Raw genomic sequence first — 21,362 nt, 5'->3', positions numbered from 1 at the left:
ATGAAGTAAGGGCAAAGAGGTAGAACAGCCTAACATACTGGACATAACTGGCCGACCCCTCACAGTGTTCAAGAGAGAACTGGATAAGCACCTCCAAAGGATACCTGATCAACCAAGGCTGTGACTCGTACGTCAGGCTGCGAGCAGCCGTGTCCAACAGCCTGGTTGATCAGTCCGGCAACCAGGAGGCCTGGTCGACGACCGGGCCGCGGGGACGCTAAGCCCCGGAAGCACCTCAAGGTAACCTCAAGGTAGCCTATTGACATAGCTTGAGTGCATGGGGGGAATTGCGTAAAACCTTGATTTGTGTCTGAGAGACTGCAGAATCTGTTGGTAAATCAGAATGATTTCCCAGTTGCAATTCTTTTGACCATGTAGTAGCTCAGTCGATTAAGGCAGCGTCTGGGATCCTCTCAGACGTAGGTTTGAACTCTCGTCATGGCCCTTGTGAACAGACTGACAGAATGACCATCACAATTAGTGAGAGGATTTGACATGTCACTCCATGATAAGCTACTCTGCAGACCCACAGAAGTACCAGGGTCTGAAAGCTAAATTAAATAGGATATCCAGGCATTAAGGACACACTGGAGAACAGACACCAAATGCAGCCTATGCAATAAACTCCTCTACAAAAGGTGTGTGTGGTGTGCCATCTGAACAAGTTCATATACCCTAGCACACCCCACAATTCATAACCAACAGAAAACTCCCAGTCACAGGACCTTGCAGAAGAGTCAAAGGCCTATGCACTACCCAGAGTGAGGTTCGCCACTCTAGTGGCTAGAGGGGTGCGGCTATCATGGGTATATTCTCAAGCACACCAGAAAAAGCAATTCTGTAAGTGTAGGGGCAAAACTAGTCGAGTGCCTAGGAAAGGATCACCCTAGACATAATCAGCTCATAGTGAAAACAGACCAAATCCATACAAGAAATGCAGAAGATAAACATGCTCACAAAGCAAATACTTAAAAATAAGAACAATAAGCAAATACTAGTATTGTAAATGGTCCCAGAGAACAAAGTACGAAGGATGACCAGCATTTATCTGAGAGGAAGTATTATTCACTTCAATAAGGAGACTCTGTGGAGGGTCTAAGTCCCTAGACAGCAACTTCTGATCCAATGTTAACCTAGAAGCAGAAGCTAGGGAACATCACCTGTTGGCGGCTTTGTGTGCTAGGAAATTCAAACAAAGCTTCGGGTAAACCATTTTTTGATTTTGAATGAATAGTTCGCAGAATCATTTCGCAGTTTTGGAAATTCATTTTATGAATTATACTGTATTGTATTGTCTGTATTGCTCCACTTAATTTCCGAATGCTTTCTCGGTGTAGGTGATTGTAACAATCCCCAGCTCTCTGCACCTGTGTGAAAGGGAAAGCCAGATTATGGCACTGGTCCCCGGTAGGCCAATCAGGACTCCAATGACTGATGTAACTCAGTAGTGGGAAGCCATCACAGGGAGATGCAATATTTTTCGAAGCTTCAAGGAGTCACTGAGGGGCTCCCCCAGAAAAATATATCCCACAACATTCATTAAAAAATGTGCCATGGTATACCATGACATTTAATACTGCTCAGCAGAAACCCTAAAATTATTTTTTCTGGCATTGCGGTGAAGCAAAATACATGAATTATTAAGAAACTCGTTTATGTAAAATGTATATAAATGTACAGTATGTACCTACAAAATATTTCTATTAAACAAATTTATGACCATAGGGTTTTCACTGTACAGTATTAAACAAAAATTTAAAAAAATAAATGCTGCATCAAACACAAGCAAGTGCTGTAAACTTAAGAGGCACAGTTAAAAAATGTAACTGTTAATAAATTAATATTTAAGCAAGGTAATAATAAAGCTAAAGATTAATAAAGAGGCTAAAAACCTTTGTTAATACATTACTCTTAAATTTAAAAATGAAGCATCATAACATTAATTTAACTTTAATGGTCAGTCAAGTTGAAATTTATTTCTGATACAGTATACTGTACATAATGTACTATATATATATATGTACCCATACAAGTAGTCTAGCAATTGTAACATAAAATAGTATTAATACCTGTTAACAACATCCCTGTGCATTTCATTATACTTGTCTGGATCTTCTGGGGTTCCCACAAGTGGATTAAGATCACGGAGTCGCACACCTGCAATGTTCACTCCAGACCATACTGGCACTAAAAGGAAAAGAATTTGTATGTTGTGTTAAAAAAATGTCAATACAAGAAACTCAATCCACAACTTTTAAGTGGCTTATGTCCTCCTCCAGACTAGGCACCACATTTGCATCTCTCTGCAATTGTTACCGTGCTTGACTAATGATTTATTAAATATGCAAGACAAGAGCTTACCAAGATCATTTGAACATTCTTTAAGGATCTTGTTGTACACTTTATCTGGTCCAGATGAAGGACCAGATTTGTTATTTTAATTTATTTATTTGTTTAATAACCTTCCTGGCAACCAATGAACTATTCAGTGTAACTTCAATTGTTGATATAATAATTCATTAAACTTTGTAACTAACTTAAGAGACTTTCTTAGCTAAATTAATTTTAGGTGATCAGTTCCTGAGCTCATTACATGCCTATAACCTTTTCCACTACCACCCTAGAGGATGGGTATGAGGCAGAGTACAACCTACTGGATAGGTATTGGGTGCACTACCACCTAAGGATGGGTTGGGGTCCACTACTGCCCACAGAATGGGTATGAAGTCCACTACCACCCATAGGATGGGTATGACATAGAATGATGAACCTAAACTAACTCCTCCTAACAGCTAGTAACATAGTAGTGTTCAACTGTAGGCATAATATCAACCAAAATATACTTACTAGTACAGTATTTACTTTAAATAAGTACTCTATACTAAATACTGAGAAAATACTTATGTATTTCACCCATTTCTTTGTCATTATGTTACTTGTTGACCTGTTTTATTTTTCAATGGCTCAGTCTTTTCCATAATCTTTGTTTGATAAACTGTATACATAAAAATCCCTTGCAATTTTTCTTTGCCGTCTCTTCTATGTGTACAGGTGCTTCAATTTTTTTTTTTATATTTCTTTTTTTTTTAAACAGTTCTTATTAATTTAATAAACTGTCAATGTAGATTAACTTTCAATTCCAAATTAGATTATAAAAATACAATAGATTTATTTTTCCAATAAGATGCCTACAAATTTTATGTACTGCAACTATAGTATATTGCATGGGAACAAACAGTAAGTATTACCTGAAGAATCTCCATGTTCACCAATAATCCAGCCATGACAAGATGAAGGGGCAACATTGAGTTTCTGTGACAAATGAAATCGGAATCTTGATGAATCGAGGTTGGTTCCAGAACCAATCACCCTGTTCTTTGGCAGTCCAGACAACTTCCAAGCTACATAAGTTAAAATGTCCACTGAAAGAGAAAAAACATTGTTAAGAATGCATTTAAATGGCATTATAGTACTTGATAAAATGTACAAAAACAACAAAGCCATTTATAGGTTATAAAAGGTAAAGTAAAAAATTATAAATAAATAAATTCAGTATATTGTAAATATAAAACACATTGTAAAGTAAATGTTTCTAATGAGAATGAGGAATTTACTATTAAAACTTGTCTTTATACAATGCTTGAATCAAGATGGCTAATCTGATAAACACACACCTTTACCTCCTAGACATACATAATATATAACATGGCACATACCAGGGTTTGAAACAATAAGAAGGATGCAGTTTGGAGAATACTTGACAAGATTAGGAATAATTCCCTTGAAGATGTCAACATTGCGTTGTACAAGAGAAAGACGAGATTCCCCTTCCCTTTGTCGGGCTCCAGCTGTTACTATACACAGTCGGGAACCAGCACTCACTGCATAATCAGTGCTAGCTTCAATTTTCACATTGCTGAAGCACAAAAGATTACACTGGGTTTAGTGGATGAGAAAAACCAAACATTGTAAAATTATAAAGATACAGTACTTAGAATAAATGGCATGTTTGTAGGCACGTTTCATATGGTATTAAAAGAATCATATTTTGTTATTTGCATTGTATATGCCTCCTGCAAAATATATACATTATAGCTAGTCATTATTATTTTATTTTAATAAATTAAGCAAATTAGACAATGTAAGCCATTTCAGACCTAAGGAATGTTAAACCATGCTGAAGATCCATCATCTCTCCTCGAAGCTTGTCAGCAGCAACATCACAGAGAGCTAGCTCAGAGCAGATGTGCTGGGTCACAAGAGAGAAGGCACAGGCCATTCCCACTTGGCCCACACCCACTACAGTCACCTTGCCACCAGAGGTAGTCAAGGCAGGCTGAACCTCCTCCATCAAAAGTTGTGGAATAGATGCCATCTTGATTGCTGTAGGCAGTAAAGGAATACATTAACAATTATTTATGTATATAAAAAGTTCTTAAATAGTAACATTATAAGCAAAAATTATGGACAAAATAATTATTACAAATACAAGCACAAGACAAAATTTGTTGAATGTTAAAGGAAAACATTTCAAGTCCAATTGCTGACTTAGTACAGTATTGTATTACTGTATAAGACATTTAGTATGGTACCCTTGACTAGAGATAAAGTGCTTGGATATTTTCAATATTTGACATTTAATATTTAATGTAATATTTAATATAATAAGTAAGTCTACAGGATAGTGTTTCCTTAAAATCATCTTTAGTTCATACCCCCTTACAGTCTTATTCAGCATTTTAACTGATCATGATAACACACTGGCACAACAACTGATTTTTGCGAGAAAGAAAAGGAGCGAGTTAGGCCATTCTGCTCTTGAGCCAAAGGACAGGTCTAGATTTCCCAGGCAATTTAGATTGGATTACTGTATCCCAGATCAGGGAATCCTCCCCTGCTCATGTTTAAACCAGGTACACCCTCAACCGAAAGGTAAATCCAGCTTCTCTCTGCATATACACCAAAATGTATATACACGTTTCAAGTGTAGTTTCATACACACTACACTCAAATTCATAGTTTCATACTCCATACACAGTTTGAAATGTAGATATGATAGAGCCCAGTAGGCTCAGGAAACTGTACATTAGTTGATTGACGGTTGAGAGGCAGGACCAAAGAGCCAGAGCTCAACCCCCGCAAGCACAATTAGGCGAGTACAATTAGGTGAGTACAGTATTGTACTTGCTAGTTGGTCAGTAAGCTAGTGCAGTATTATGCTGTGAAACCTCCTCAGGTTGACAAGCCTTAATTTAAACCCAATACAACACCAACTGGGCCTCTTACAATGTACTATAATTCAAACAGGAACAGATTATCAGATCCAAACTTGGCAGTTAGTTCATGCCAAGCTTATGAACTTGTCTCGGTATGAATAATCATACAACGATGTCATAACCACCAAACCTGTTCTGAATTTCAAAATATACCAGGAAAATATCAAGTCAAATGGGGGAGGGGAGCCTTCGACAAGCCACCGGCTTCCTGTTCTCACTGAGACCACTAGGATTAGTGGCCCTCAAGTAAAAAAAAAATGACATTGCAGTACAAATGTCTATCCCGAGGTACAACTGTTGGGGTATGTTGCACATACCTGTACTTGCACTGTAAGGAAAATATGGTCTAGGGTACAGACATAGGCTGGTCAGGGTAGGCCAAAGTTAAATGATTAAATAAAAATGAGTAATTATTGACGTGCAAGTAATCAGGATGTACATTACTATAATAGCTTTGCTAACAGTTTGTAGTAGTGGTGGTGGTGTTGGTAATGGTGGGTGTGGTGGTAATGGTAAGTGTGGGTGTGAGTAATGGTGGGTGTGGGTAAGTGTGGGTGTGGGTAAGTGTGGGTGTGGGTAAGTGTGGGGTAGTGGTGGGTAATGGTGGGGTGAGGTGGTGGAAGAGGAAAGGATGGTGGGGGGGAGGGATGGAAGCATTGCATACTGGTGGGGGGGGGGGTGAGAAGAAGACAGATTACAGTAGGGTGCTGGCAGAGGAGAGAGGGGGGGGGGGGACAGATTGCCAAACTTCACTAGCTACATATACACCTAATTTGAAATCCGGCCAAACTTAATGTTCTAATGCATTCTGCATTTTGAGAAGTATCATTAAATCTCAGGCAGGACAGAAATGGTTGGGCATCTTTCCTGTCCTGTAATGCCATTTATCCACCTAGCAGTAAGTAGGTACCCAGGAGTTAAGACAGCTTTCCATTCACCTGGGGTTCTAGGAGACTCGAACCTGGACCCCAAGCACAAGGCTGAAGCTCTAGTAGCCAGAGCTTGTTGTGGAGGTTAGTTTCTGGTGGGGGTGGGGGGGGGACTTGATATAAGCCTAACAGGTATTGGATGTATGTACTGGCTGCCTGTCCCCCGACACAATGAATTATGAATTATTAAATTATAAATTGCAATTATGAGCAAATATTAGGAAATTCCATTATTGAAACTAGTACAGATTATGACAATTAATATGGTTCCGAAATATGTATGCTCCAAATATGCTGTTATAATTTTTGCTTTAACAAAAATATTGCTCAAAACTTTATCACTGAAGACTAATAGTCGCAGATGAATGGCTTGCTGTGAACAGGCTGGCTAGATGTCTAGTCCAGCCTAATTCCAAAATTGTAATATCAAAATAATATGTGGCCAATTCATTTAGCAATGCCAACCATCAGATATACATTTTGAGAGGCGGGACCAAAGAGCCAAAGCTCAACCCCCGCAAGCACAATTAGGCGAGTACAATTTTTTTTATTATTCTACTCAATCTGTGGCTATACATAAAGTGTAGTGTTGTTGTGAGCCTCTTGTTGAATCATTATGAATGACGTACTTACACATTTCTTGGGCACTATTGATGGTATCTCTAAATTCCGCGATTTTTTCACATGTGCGACTCATCATAGATGTAAAGTGCCTTGTATAGTGACTGTTGTGAGCCTCTTGTTGAATCACTTGTGACAAAAGATTATTGATGTGTGTATTTGTGTGGGTGATTAAATATGTATGTGTATGTATATATGTATACGTATGTATATGAATATGCATGCATGAGTATGTGTACATGTATATATAACATTAATAGTTTTCTAACTAGCGTCAAAAGATTGTTATTTGCTTAGCTAAACGAACTAGAGGGTTCAGTTCCTGAACCGATTGTCTCTATAATCCTTTACACCACCGCCCACGGGATGGGTATGGGGTGCATAATAAAGAAAGAAATTGAATTGTTATTAAGCACTCAACTACAGATCATATGATTGAAATGATTTTACAGTTCTAAGTGTAAAATATGTGCATTTTCGTCATTTTGTTATGCATCCCAAACCGATCACGTGAGCGGTGGAGAAAAGGATAGTTATGAGTGGAGAGCACGAGGCTATATAAATAGCTTGGTCGCCCTCCCCCTCTTAACCCTTCCTCGTCCTCTGCGGGCGTCTTTGCTAGGGGTGACCTAGGGCAAACTTTGTTTCATAGGTCTATTTAACGTATTTAATTTTTACGGTATTATAGTGTGTGTGTACTCACCTAATTGTGCTTGCGGGGGTTGAGCTCTGGCTCTTTGGTCCCGCCTCTCAACCGTCAATCATCAGGTGTACAGGTTCCTGAGCTTATTGGGCCCTATCATATCTATACTTGAAACTGTGTATGGAGTCAGCCTCCACCACATCACTTCCTAATGCATTCCATTTGTCAACCACTCTGACACTAAAAAAGTTCTTCCTAATATCTCTGTGGCTCATTTGGGCACTCTGTTTCCACCTGTATCCCCTAGTGCGTGTGCCCCTTGTGTTAAATAGCCTGTCTATCTACCCTGTCGATTCCCTTGAGAATCTTTAATGTGGTGATCATGTCCCCCCTAACTCTCCTGTCTTCCAACGAAGTGGGGTTTAATTCACGTAGTCTCTCTTCATAGCTCATACCTCTCAGCTCGGGTACTAGTCTGGTGGCAAACCTTTGAACCTTTTCCAGTTTAGTCTTATGCTTGACTAGATATGGACTCCATGCTGGAGCCACATACTCCAGGATTGGTCTGACATATGTGGTATATAATGCTCTGAAAGATTCCTTACACAAGTTTCTAAAGGCCGTTTTTATGTTAGCCAACCTGGCATATGCCGCTGATGTTATGATGAGAGTGAGTGAGTGAGCACTTACTAGTATCTACTGTTACTATTTGTGCCTGATGGAAAGAGCCTTTCTAACCATCGGTTGTCTAATGTATCGACTCCCGATCTATTTTTATGTTTCTCTCACACGCATCCCCAGGATGCAACCCGTAGCAGCTGTCTAACTCCTAGGTACCTATTTACTGCTAAAAGAACACCGGTATCAAGCGAAAGAAACTGCACATTTGTTTCTGCCTCGACCGGGAATTGAACCCGGTCCCTTAGGACTTCGACCCCAGAACACTGTCCACTTGGCTCTCTCTGTACTCAAAGTTGTGCTTGCACACACACACACACACACACTGTGTATTCACCTAGTTTTCTTTGCGGGGGTTATTTGTACTTTTAGTACGTGGGTGAAGCATTTATAGCGTTGTGCTTCGAACAAAATTCGTCAGTGAAGCACTTGTTCCGGAAGTGTTCGAACGAAATCAGTTGTGAGTCTTGTGTAAATCTATTTTGTTCATAAACAGGGGGTTTGGGGCAGCCCGTCCTCCAAACAAAGACCCAAAAGTGATTCCATGCACCCGCCAAACCCCCTTTTTATGAATGAAAAACGGTTTACGCACAACTCACAACTGATGACCTGTCTAACGCCTAGGTACCTATTTACTGCTAGGTGAACAGAGGCATCAGGCGAAAAAACTCTGTACCTGGGTTAAGACTATAAGACCCCCAGGATGCTGGCGTGTTAAAAATTCATATGATGCACCATTGACAGACTGCAAATTATAATTATACATTCAGGAGAACACACCTGCACTAGACCCTGGGTTGCTTTATTCATTGGGATCACGCCACACTCTGGAACGTCACAAAGTTCACAGTAAAATAAGTCATTATAATAATTGTAAATTCAAATTACCGACTCGTGTCATCTAAACAAAATGGGACCAGCGTAACGCTAATTTATTATATTATGGGGAAAGCCTATCACATCAGCAGCTCCGGTGTACAAGGAGCTGATGTTCAACTTCTAAAGTTGAACTTAAACTTTAACTTTAAGCATAATGTAAATTTATCGAGATAATAAAATACATCCCAGAAGGATAGAGTAGCTATACTGTATTAGGATAAGACATGAGTGGCCAAATTATTGGTCATACCAAAATAGCAAGGCTAAATTGAATTCTTTAATAAAACAAGTAGGTCTCAGCCGTAAGCCTAGATAATAAGATTGTCTAATAAGTGTCCTAATAAGAATAATTAAGATAAGACCGCAAGCGTACAAAATAAGATCTGTAGGCTTCAACCGTAAATGTACGGTATGTCAAGACTTCTTGAAAGGCTTGCTATCCTGACATTCTTGAATCTTAATCACTTTATCTTGGTCTCATGAATGTTGTTAGAATTTTTAGTAGTGTGGTGATATTTTATATCTTTCGATTGTTATAATCTTTGTATAAAATTTTTACACCCAGCCACCAGTATCCATGTCAGCACTCCGTATGCACACATGAGCCTTGTACCACCACATGTAAGATTAATCGTGGAGTATGCAGCTCTAGCATGGAGTCCATACCTTGTCAAGCACAAGACAAATCTAGAGAAGGCTCAAAGGTATGCTACTAGATAAGTTCCAGAACTAAGAGGTATGAGTTACGAGGAAAGGTTGCGTGAATTGCACCTCACGTCACTGGAAGACTGAAGATTTAGGGGACATTATTGATATGGTGGTTATCTTGAGATGGTTTCGGGGCTTGGCGTCCCTGCGGCCCGGTCCTCGACCAGGCCTCCTTTTTGTTACACACCCCCAGGAAGCAGCCCGTAGCAGCTGTAACTCCCAGGTACCTATTTACTGCTAGGTAACAGGGGCACCAGGGTGAAAAACTTTTTGGATATTTGTCTCCGCCTCCACCGGGGATCGAACCCAGAACCTCAGGACTACGAATCCGAAACGCTGCCCACTCAGCTGTCAGGCGTCCTGGTATATTGCATATTTTGAAACTTCTGTACAATATATAAAAGTTTTTAAACAAAACTGATATTACGTACAAAACGACAGTTTCCTGAATTTACCTAAAAGCCATTAAATCTCTAGTGGCCTTTACGGGGACAGAAATCGGTGGCTTGTCAAATTCCCCCCCCCCTCCCCCCATTATTCCTGAGGATTTTTCAAACTGGACTTTGAACTGAAATAATGCCTCGGCTTCCATTGGCAGAGGATTCCATGGGTTTATCTATACTACAGGAAAGAACGTCTGCCTGTCCAAAGTTGGAGGCTAGACGCTTCCCGACCTTACCCAAATTTGTTGGGCGTCTGGGGTACGGGACGGACACAGGCTGGTCTAAGTTTATTTAATGAATACAGTATCATTATACAATACATTATTATTTATTTAGTGATTTAAGAAAATAAATAATTATTGACCCCCCCAATCCTATTCTCCCGGATTCCAATTATGGTCAAGTGTGAAATATTAATTGAGATGTCCAAAGAGTTTTTCGTTACCAGAAAATAATATTTCCTTAAGTCACATAGTAGTTCCATTGCTCCTTAATATTGGATTTTATGGAAGGGAAGAAGGGCTAAGCGGAAGAAGAAGAGCTGGGAAGGAAAGGGGGAGGGAGGAAGGGTGGAGAGGACGAGGGGAGAGGCAGGATGGTGGGGGGGAGGGGAGGGAGGACGAGGGAAGAATGGGACGGCCACGAGGGAACCGCCGGCTACTATAGTAATCTACGTGTAAAAAACGTGTTTTCTACCTACATTGTGGCTCGTTGAGCTTGAAGATGTTGCCCCCCCCCCCTCCCCCTTGTGTGCGGCGTTACATTTTATCTTTTCAAAGAAGTGGTCTGGATTAATATCCTCCAACTGGTTCAGTATTTTAAGTCAGGATGGGATCAGCCCCGTCATATCTGGTTTGCAGTGTTAGCCATGTGGCCTCGACCGTTCCTGGTATGAGAGCTGATAGTTCTGGGACGATTTTTGTCGCCCTATGTTTTCGAGAATATAATTGTAATCAATGTTATCTTTACCTGATAAAACATCATCTTATTCCTCTTGGGTGACACTGATCAACGCGCTCGGGGGTCTGAAATCACGTTAAATATCCCTAAGGAATTGAATTGTCGGTGATATCACTCACTGACAACATAACTACCTTAAAATATCACCGTAAAGCAAATAACTGCAGTTTTGGAAGGCCCCCCATATAACAACCCTTCTTCGGACAAGGCTTATCCTAGTTGGGTCCAACCTCGAAGATCCATTCATCAATTTGAACGCACCATGTACTAAAAATCAATATTTTCTCAAATATAAATTATATATTAGAACTTGTTATATAGTTAAGCATTGGTTAGTTTTATTTGCAGTACTAGAGCTGTTATTGTTGTTAAAGATTCGCTACTTGGAACATAAGGTTCCAAGTAGCACGGGCTATGGTGAGCCCGTCTTCTGAGCATGAGCCGTAGTACTAGAGCGAAGCATTTACCGAGGTGCGGGTCAACAGAGCTGTGGGCGAAACACTGTTCTAGGAAAGTTCCAACGACATCAGAGTTAAGTCGAGTAGTCTGTAGTGTTTTTCATTCACAAACTGGGGGTTTGATGGCTAGATTAACGGATTTGGCTGGATTCATGGATTTGCCCTTTGACGAGGACAGACTTCCATATAAAACAAACACCGCCGCTAATTATCAAAATGATCTATATTCGTATCTATAAAGATCCAAGGCACTAAAGTCAGCACCATTGAAGCACGAGGGCGCGCTAGCTACAGGTGTAGCTAGTGGCAAATGGTTCATTAGTTGGCTACTCAAACACAGCTAAAAATATCCCGCCTGTCTTCCTTACCTTCCTCCAATATGGTATCAGTGTATTTCCCCTAAGAATTCAAGCACGCTTTTCCGCGAAAATCCTCCAGGCGGATGCTTGTAATCTCATGAGCGTCCAACGAGCGCCTAAACTAGGACAATGTGTGGCCCCTGTGCATGACCCCTTGGGAGGAGCGCGCCCGTCAAGCGGGGCGGGGACACTTGGCTGCAGGGCTTGGCTGTGCTGGACACGTCGACGGTTGCGATCGCTCACAGACAACAGACGCAGCAGGCTCTTCACCATTGAATATTCACACTTCTAGTGTACACTACTAGTTCGATACTATCAATACCTCCCTCTACACCTTACTTCCCAAACTATAAAAAGTTTTCAGCTTCCTTTGTATTTTGCTATAGTCAAAGTTCACTGAAAAAAAAAAAAAACCTATTTATTACATCAATATTTTCAAGGATATTCAGTTATGCAACGATTTATCTTATACCAAGAAATCTTCACTTGACACGATGTTGACAAAGCAGATGCCGCAACGCAAATACACGACTTCGAATATTACATCAATATTTTCAAGGACTTCGCAAATATTCCTTAATCAACAAAGTCGCAAACTATTCACCTTGGAAATGCTCAATACCGCGAAGTCAAAAGGAGCGACTAAGAGCGTGACCCGCTAGCGACGACGACACCGGCTCGACTGAGACACTCTCCAAGCGGCAGCCTCCGACCTCTACAAGGTGTAAACTCCGAGCCAAAAGGGCGCCGCGGCGTCTTGAGGAATTCTAGGGACTACGTCCGGTCTGAGTTTCGTCATTAAAATGGATTACGTGACTATGCGCATGTCGGAGATGTCTATTTTTAAGTTGCTATGCACTTCGGCATTAAAAGAAATTGTAACCTTAGGTACTGCAAGATTAGTTTGATTTAAATTTCGGTCATTATGTCAAGATGTTATCATGTGAAACACGCGCATAAGATATTTGATAGACGTAAGTGTGTTTTATCAAGGTTTGTTAGTCAAAAGCGGAATTTGTCACATTACAGATGTATACATTACTCTTCGTAATCAGACATTTCATGCGTTGAATTTTAATCTCGCCCTTCAATGCCTTTGAACTTTAAGCACTTGCAATAATATTTCATGTCACTGGTGTATATATGAAACTACAGACAGGTAAAGACATAACATTTATAGCTATCACAATATTTCAGCGACCCGTCTGAATCACAGACTAATATATCATAATTTATGGATCATATGCACAGAGCTCCAAGGCCAGTGCAGCCTTGAATCTGAGCAGAGTTTTAAAACAACCAGCTAAATAAACAAACGTATGTTTTAATCAACGGTTCTTACGAAAATGTATGCTTTTACCATAATATTTATATTATATTTCCTAAATAAATACATTAATACCCCTAATGGTCTCGGATGCAATTATAACTTATATTCACTAAAAGGTAATTATGAGGAGAAAGGGATCGAACGCCGACCTGCAAGAGAGACCGTAGCTGTACCGACCAGTCCAGGTGGTTGGGATATACTCACTACCGATCTAATATAACCGGATGTTAGAATCTGATAGATTACAAATGTGAGACTGACATTGAGAATTACAAACTAACCAGCTACTGAAATCGTATCCAGTTTATTTCGTCGAATGAACATGCAAACGTTTAAAGAATATATAAACTTGCATTGGTGGGACCTAACAAGATTGGTTCCCTAAAATACGACTCATTCTCTACGTCATTGTTTCTCACTGTGTCCCAGGAGGAGCGAAGATGATATACCCATTTTAAAATGTCACAGTTTGTTATTCGTCCATGCATGCATGCATGCATGGACGTGCATGCATGCATGCATGCATGCATGCATACATGCATACATACACAAACACACACACACACAAATATATGTATACAAACACAATGTGTGCATGTGCTCCCGATTTTTGTTTAAATTATGGTGTACCAAATTTATAAGCTGTAAATGCACCATATTATCATACTCGCGAATTCTAATACTAATGGTACAAAGTGTATATCCAATACAGCTGTTATTAACACGAAACAATTTACAAAATAGACATTTTATTTACATTTTACAATTTACCTTTTCAATGTGACGATAACGAATGAATCAACTTTCTCGACAATTAATAATTTTGTTAATTGTAGCAAATTGTATGTGCATTTTAATTGTATGTGCTGGCTTCGTTCTTGACCCACACTGGGGGGATCTCGGGTGGAACAGATGCGGTTGAGGACTTTTCTTTTCACCTAGTGCATCTGTTCACCGAATCAAATAACCAACGTTGATAACACTCCATGGGTTAAGTGAACGTCAAACTAGTGTGGTTTGCCTGTCGCATGGATTTATGAGAGGTTGTGTGGAGCTCAGGATGTTATGATAGATCATCTACTCCACCAGCAAACTGCAACCGCTGCTGATAACACACAATCTGGCTTATCAATGTTAGGCTATCCGCCAGCCACCCTCACACCTCCACCACCTCATCAACACTATAATAATAATGTTTATTTAGGGAAAAATACCTGCAGTACATTCAAAATGAGTTTCAAGCAGAATGTTGGATTTCTAGAAGAAACGAGTATATTCCACCCCAAAAGACACTAATTTGCACAAAGTTTCGGGCACGATGTGGAAAAATAATCTTAAAAACTAAGATTTTAAAAGTTAAAACTCGTATATCTTCTGGCGTCTCATACGTCTACTGGCAGCCTTGAAATAGTGAGTTAATGCCAGGTGCTTGAAGTCTGACAGGTATGTTTTAAATGCAGCTGAAGCAAACAACTTAAAAAATAATGACGGCTTGAAAATGCAGGAGGAAAAACAGCATTATAAAAGCCATAACTTTCATACCAGCATGACACGCTAATATATACGATGCACAATTTTACGATAATGTGCTGATAAAATGAAGTTTGGAAGAGGAAATGCTGATAACAGATAGTGGCAAGCTATGACGACGCGCTCGCCCTGAGTTTCATATTACAGTATATACAACTGTACGTATATACATTGTATATACAGTACGTACATATAAAATGTATATATATACGTACATATACATTGTATATACGTATGTACATTGTATATTTCGTTATATACATTGGTAAGAAAGCAAAACAAAAATTCTGCCGTTAGTACCAAACCATTTGAGCAGATAAACATGCATTTGATAAATTCTTTATTCTTAGCGTAGTCTTAATTGTTTTAACAATTAAAGACCTGCCCAAAACGCTCTGTGTTAATGGCTTTGCAAGAATGTTAAACTCAAATCCCAATGTAAGTACCTTCTGAACCCAATGTACCTTTTATATAAATAAATAAATAAATAAATAAATAAATGCAGAGTTGGTATTGAAAGCTACAGACTGTAGTATTCTAGTCTAAGTACGTCATCTATCTATAAGAGAATGTCTGTCTGTATGCAAATGATGGCCAGACACTTGCGGCTAGCCTCCCCCAACTTTGCAGGGTGAATGGTCTGGGGTACGGTACGGACACAGGCTGGTCGGAGTCGGTCCTATTAGTCATATAAATAAGATTTCAGACCAAATAACGACCCCCCCCCCCGACCAAATAGTGACCCTCCCCCCCACACCTAATCGGTGAAAGGTGGTTTGCCGAGTCACTAGATTTCTCCATTTTTCTGGGAAAGAGAAAGGAAGACAACGAAGGAGGAGATGGTATGACTGAAGAGAGGGAAGAAGAGGAGGGGTGAGAGAGTAAGATAGGTATGAGAGGGAGTGAGGGTGGATGTTAGGGAAAAAGAGAGGTGGAGAGGTGGTAGAGGGAGAGAGAGCCACAGGCGGGGTCCCCTTGCTAGTATGTCGTAAGTCAAGCTGGCATTATAAACCTTTGTGGCAAATGTTTTAAACTCCACTATGTACCCCGCCTAACACGTGTATACAGTCAACTGTGAACAAAGACGTTGAAATAGTACGTACTGCCGTTCCTGCTACAAGTCGACTTATCGGCCAATCTGGAAAAACAATATTTTCCAGGAACATCCGCTTAGATCGGTACAGCGCCGCTCTTACGGGCTATTCGTGCCCATGCCGCCTCTTGGATGGCTTAATCTTCATCATCGGTACAGCGCTGGTCAAGCTTTTTTGCAAAATTGGCGTTTGATCCACAATAACACATATTTGGACACTGTTCCTCCACTCCGTCCTCAAATCCCAGTTCCTTGTCCTCATATTCTTCCAAGTGTTGTATTGTCATGCAGACGATGAGTCACAATAACGTGACTGAAGAATGATGACCAAACCACACATTAGAGAATTGAGAAACGACCTTTCAGTCCGTCCTGGACCATTATCACATCCTGTAAAGACCAGACTGTGCCGTCATGCTGGCTAAGCAGGACTTTCGGCACGCCTTATTTATTTCAGGGGGCCCTGCAACAGGTTTCTTTGCCCGAGGCCCCGCTAGGCTTGCGGTGCTTGAGCGCTGGCTGGTTGCGGTACAACAAAGAGAATTAAGTCCACTACCGGCTCACCATTGCATCTAAAACAACAACAACAAAGAGAAACTGGTTTTGTGGCTGATCCATAGTGCGTAGCAGTGCTTGAGAAGCAGGTGAGGATACAGCGGCCCTCCCCCAGCTCCCTCCCACCAATTCTAATTAGGTTATCTTCATTACGGTGCGTCTTTACCTAGTCTTTATTTTTGTAATTGCTCCTTCGTTTAAATACTAAAAAACGTGACAAAAACTGAACCATTACTACACGATTTTCAAAATTATCAATTTATATATAAATTTACTACATGGATATTTCTCACCTAAAATGCACTACTTAAATAAACGTCGCTTACAAGACAATAGGACATTTGAAACAACAAAATCCCAACTGCTCACGAGAATAAAATAAAGAGCTTTTAAAAGAATATTAATTTACAACATGACTTCGAGAAACAGGAGTTAACATGCGGGTGTTGAGACAATGACGCAATACTGACGCAACCCTCTCACCAGACGGAGTTGGGGGGGTGGTGGGGAGAGGGGCAGACGCAATACCTACTCAGCTGCATTGCCTGTCAGTACCCCCTGCCCCCCCCCTCTAGAAATGCCACAACGGACAAAAATTGGTGTTAGAACACCCTATCTTAACCTAATCGAGCGACCCACGAACAGAAGATTTGAAAGTTTGTGAGTCGCTATGATTTGTTTTGTCCGTTGGGGGGATTTTTGACGTCAAAATGCGATGTATTATTCGAGAGGACAAGATGCAAGCTGTGTGAGTGTACTCACCTCTTTGTGCTTGCGGGGGTTGAGCTTTGGCTCTTTGGTCCCGCCTCTCAACCGTCAATCAACTGGTGTACAGGTAAGATTCTGAACGATTCCTTACACAGGTTCCTGAAGGCTGTTCTGATGTTAGCCAGCCTCGCATATGCCGCAGACGTTATTCTTTTTATGTGGTGTGTGTGTGTGGTGGGGGGGGGGGGAGGGGGCATCATGAAAATGAGTGCTGGATTTATGTCGAATGAAATTGTTCTGATCTCTGTGTTGCGTGCGTCAGCAACTAGTTTTGAAGTTGAGTTAATTAATAATGAATCAGTTCAGTTCAGTTGTGTATGCGTGCTCATCACCGTGTGGATGCTAGATGTGAAGTGTTGGTAAGTTAGTAATGCAGGCTGTTTTACATTTGTGTGAATAATTGCGAGTAAAATGTATTTTAGATATATATCGTGTATGTGTGCTTCAGCAAATTATACAGTACATTATATATACTGTGTATTATTTTCTGTTAAATACATGAAAATATATTGTATTAAGCTATTCTTCTAAATGTGTTTCCTGAGTACATATTGAGATGTGTGCCAAATGTGTGTATTTTATGTAAATTTATATAGAACATAATGTGTGACATTATTTGATTTACAACAATATATATTTAGTGTGTGTGAGTGTGTGTGTGTGTGTGTGTGTGTGTGTGTGTGTGTGTGTGTGTGTGTGTGTGTGTGTGTGGTTGCGCCTCTCATCCCGTCTTTCCCACTATCAGTTGGTTAATACAATGACTCAATTCCATAATGTAACGTTTCCTATACTTGCTGTTGAAATAGTGTTGTCAGCTGGTTTCTACCATCCCCCCCCCCCCTTCTACTCCCACGTTAACAACCCTTACGCTGAAGACAGTGTGAATGTTTTAATATGCATACTTTATTTCAGAAGATGTCCTCTTAGAAATGTTATTCATATGAAGAACAGCAGTATAGGAGAAAAAGAGTTGCATCTTATTATTTCTATGCATAAAAACCAGGGTTGGTAAAAGATTGGGAGTTATCTGTTTAATCATCTATTTTATCTATTCATTAATGAATGAAAGTAGATATTTAAATAAAAATAAATAAGTTGCCTCACACTAAACACAAAATTAAACCCACCCAGGATTTTTATCTGACTCGAGTCTTAAGAGTTAGTTTAGCAATATTAATCTATTTCAATATTATCTAATCTTCCTTATTTGTTAAAGTAAGGAAGGTGGTGGAGGGAGGCGGGTGAAAGGGAAGACTGACTCATGGCTTTACAGCGGTCAGGTGGGGTAGTGGATGGAACTTGCCTACTGTACACACCTGGTGGGTCAAGGCTACCCTAGGGGAGGGTAGACATAGCCTAAGCTACTCTATCCCGCCTACTCTAGGGCACCTGGGTGGACAGCGCTTCGGATTCGTAATCCTGATGGTCCTGGTTCGATCCCCGGTGGAGACAAATGGGCAAAATGTTTCTTTCACCCTGATGCCCCTGTTACCTACCTGTAACTGGGTACCTGGGAGTTAGACAGCTGCTACGGGCTGCTTCCTGGGAGGTGTGTAACAAAAAGGAGGCCAGGTCGAGGACGTTAAGCCTCGAAATTATCTCAAGATAACCTCAAGAAGATCCCTTTGAGATATATTTTCTTGTCTCAATTGACATACTTTAATTTGAACTTGAAGTCTACTTTATTTTCCCAGATGCTGCCTTGTCTACGGCGCCAGGGAATTATATTATAACTGTCAGACCACGAAGGAAGAATTGAAACAGGAATTTCCTTAAGTACTTTCGTATTTAATAATACATCTTCAGAAGGATGAAGGTATATATATATATACTCACCAAGTTGTGCCTACAGGGGGTTGAGCTTCTGCTCTTTGGTCCCGCCTCTCAACTGTCAATCAACTGGTGTATAGGTTCCTGAGCCTACTGGGCTCTATCATATCTACATTTGAAACTGTGTGTATAGTCAGCCTCCACCACATCACTTTTAGTGCGTTCCATTTATGAACTACTCTGACGCGGAAACCACTTAATAATGTCTCTGTGGCTCATTTGGGTGTTCAGTTTCCAGTGTGTGTGTGTGTGTGTGTGTGTGTGTGTGTGTGTGTGTGTGTGTGTGTGTGTGTGTGTGTGTGTGTGTGTGTGTGTGTGTGTTTGCGCGCGTGCATGCATGCGTGTGCGACCACTCACCTCGACACGTAGGACGTGACCTTATCATCTTTGCAATGCAAGATGGAAAAGTCTGACTTTACTCACGTAGACAAGGCTTTCACCCACCGGTCGGTTTCAAGGTTGTCTTTTTTGGAATCATGATTACAGGGATTAGGAACAGGTGCGGCCTAACGATTGGGGGCTATTATAGTGCAGCCAGCTATCTTGATTTGCCCCAACATACCAAATACAGAGTGCTAACGTAACCAGAAACGCACGAACACAACCAACCCTCCTAACCTAACTAACCGATGCATAGAAAACGTGGATATTTGTGAGCGGTTACTCTCTTAGTATTTAAACAGCTGCTCAAGAGGTGCTCTTATATCTTCTTCATTTTGGATAAACACCTGGCCAAGGAGTCACTGGTAGATCACTCTGTTTTTTGTCTTGTCTGCTCCTTGATATACCGCCAGAGGAAGCGTTTGTCTAGAGTGTCCATAAATCTTGCTCTCCCAGTTACATCTCCCCCGTGAGGATCCTTGGTTGACCAGTCTCTTTCCCTTGTGGTTAAAATCCCCAAATATTAGGATCTTGTGTGTGTGTGTGTGTGTGTGTGTGTGTGTGTGTGTGTGTGTGCATGTGTATTTACTATGTGTCTGCAGAATCGAGCTATTAGTTTTTGCACCCAGCCTTTCTAACCGATTTATTTTTCCTCTTTTATATCTACCACATATATTTCTAACACATGCACACACATCGCCAGGAGCAGGTGCGTGTTTGAGTGCATGCGTGTACCCGCCAACTCCCGCCAGGGTGCTCCTGGTAACATGCAAGGGGCCACACAGGAAGAGCTGGGACTCCCGCCAGTTATCGATCGGGCCGCCGACATAAAGGGGTTAGCAAAGAAGACTTGCGACAGAGGCAAGGGGCTTCAGATCTCCACTGGTAATATCCCAGGATCATGAAGAAGACTTTTGGGACTTTAGACCATGTAATGGAAACAAATTACACCTCATACGCTATGGAGAAACAATAGCGAAATGAAAACCACATAATGAACGCAATCATGTCACATTGTAACATGAAAAAGCAATATAACAAGATTTGCATCATAAGAATGAAGATAACTGCAGGACTATTGGCCCATACGAGGCAGCTGCTATTTATATCCACCCACTCAACATTAATCATGTTAAGAAGACAATAAAGTGGTTTCACAACTGCCAGAAAAATAAGAGATTGGATAACGAGAACATTTTAAACAAGAGATGCCAGACCAATGATGATACTTTTTAAGACATTAGTGATCTCTAGTGTGGATTATTATTGTAAACTGACAGCCCCCATCCAAAGCTGGAGAAAATGCTGACCTGGAGAACATGCAAAGACCTTATACTGCCAGAATCATTTTAATAAAACGTCTAAATTATTGGGAGTACTTAAATAATTTAAATGTATTCCATAGAGCGCAGGCGAGATACATAGTAATTTACACAGGAAATATTAGTGGGCCAGGTGCCAAATCTGCACAAGGAAATAACATCACATAAGACCTGGAGGCATTACAGGATGTCCATAACAGCCGCTTTGAAATGCAGAGGTGCAAGCAGTACGCTGTGCACCTCTTTAGTTTAGTATAAGAGATCATTATATCTAACAACTTTTCAAACTTCTAGCCGACCTTCCATTTTTTCACAAGGGAACTTGATAAACACCTTATAATAATGTTTATTTATGGAAAAGTGCATACATACATATACATAATGAGTTACAAAGGGTATCTGATACGTCAGACTGCGAGCAGCTGCATCTAACAACCTGACTGACCAGATCATCAACCAGGAGGGCTTGTCAAGAGACCGAACCGTGAGGCTATTGGTCCTCGGAACCAACAAAAGGTAAAAGGCATGGGTGTATGCCAAGGAAAAGGTACGCGGCGCATACCATCTCTGTGGTTAAGTTTACTGCGGCCCCTATAGGT

General features: G+C 40.6%; 1 protein-coding gene across 8 annotated transcripts in view; it reads right to left on the bottom strand.

The window, feature by feature from the left end:
* Ldh (Lactate dehydrogenase) overlaps positions 1–21,362 on the bottom strand; it is a 213,609-nt gene that overhangs the window by 13,075 nt on the left and 179,172 nt on the right. For 3 of the 8 annotated variants that reach the window (XM_069302632.1, XM_045752933.2, XM_045752934.2), the window contains exons 2-5: positions 4,158–4,383; positions 3,717–3,916; positions 3,249–3,422; positions 2,070–2,187 (exon numbers count right to left, since the gene is read on the bottom strand). In XM_069302632.1, coding sequence (XP_069158733.1) covers positions 2,070–2,187; positions 3,249–3,422; positions 3,717–3,916; positions 4,158–4,375 — 710 coding nt within the window. In that variant the 5' untranslated portion in view covers positions 4,376–4,383. Of the gene's footprint in view, positions 1–2,069; positions 2,188–3,248; positions 3,423–3,716; positions 3,917–4,157; positions 4,384–11,963; positions 12,351–12,558; positions 12,692–21,362 lie in introns of those variants that run through there. The other 5 variants (XR_011222351.1, XM_069302633.1, XM_045752935.2 and 2 more) reach the window with 4 other exon arrangements.

This window comes from Procambarus clarkii, chromosome 48 (genome assembly GCF_040958095.1).
Source record: "Procambarus clarkii isolate CNS0578487 chromosome 48, FALCON_Pclarkii_2.0, whole genome shotgun sequence".
NCBI classification, from domain to species: domain Eukaryota; kingdom Metazoa; phylum Arthropoda; class Malacostraca; order Decapoda; family Cambaridae; genus Procambarus; species Procambarus clarkii.
Note: the sequence above shows the minus strand (reverse complement) of the source record. Positions and strands in the feature narration are given on the sequence as shown.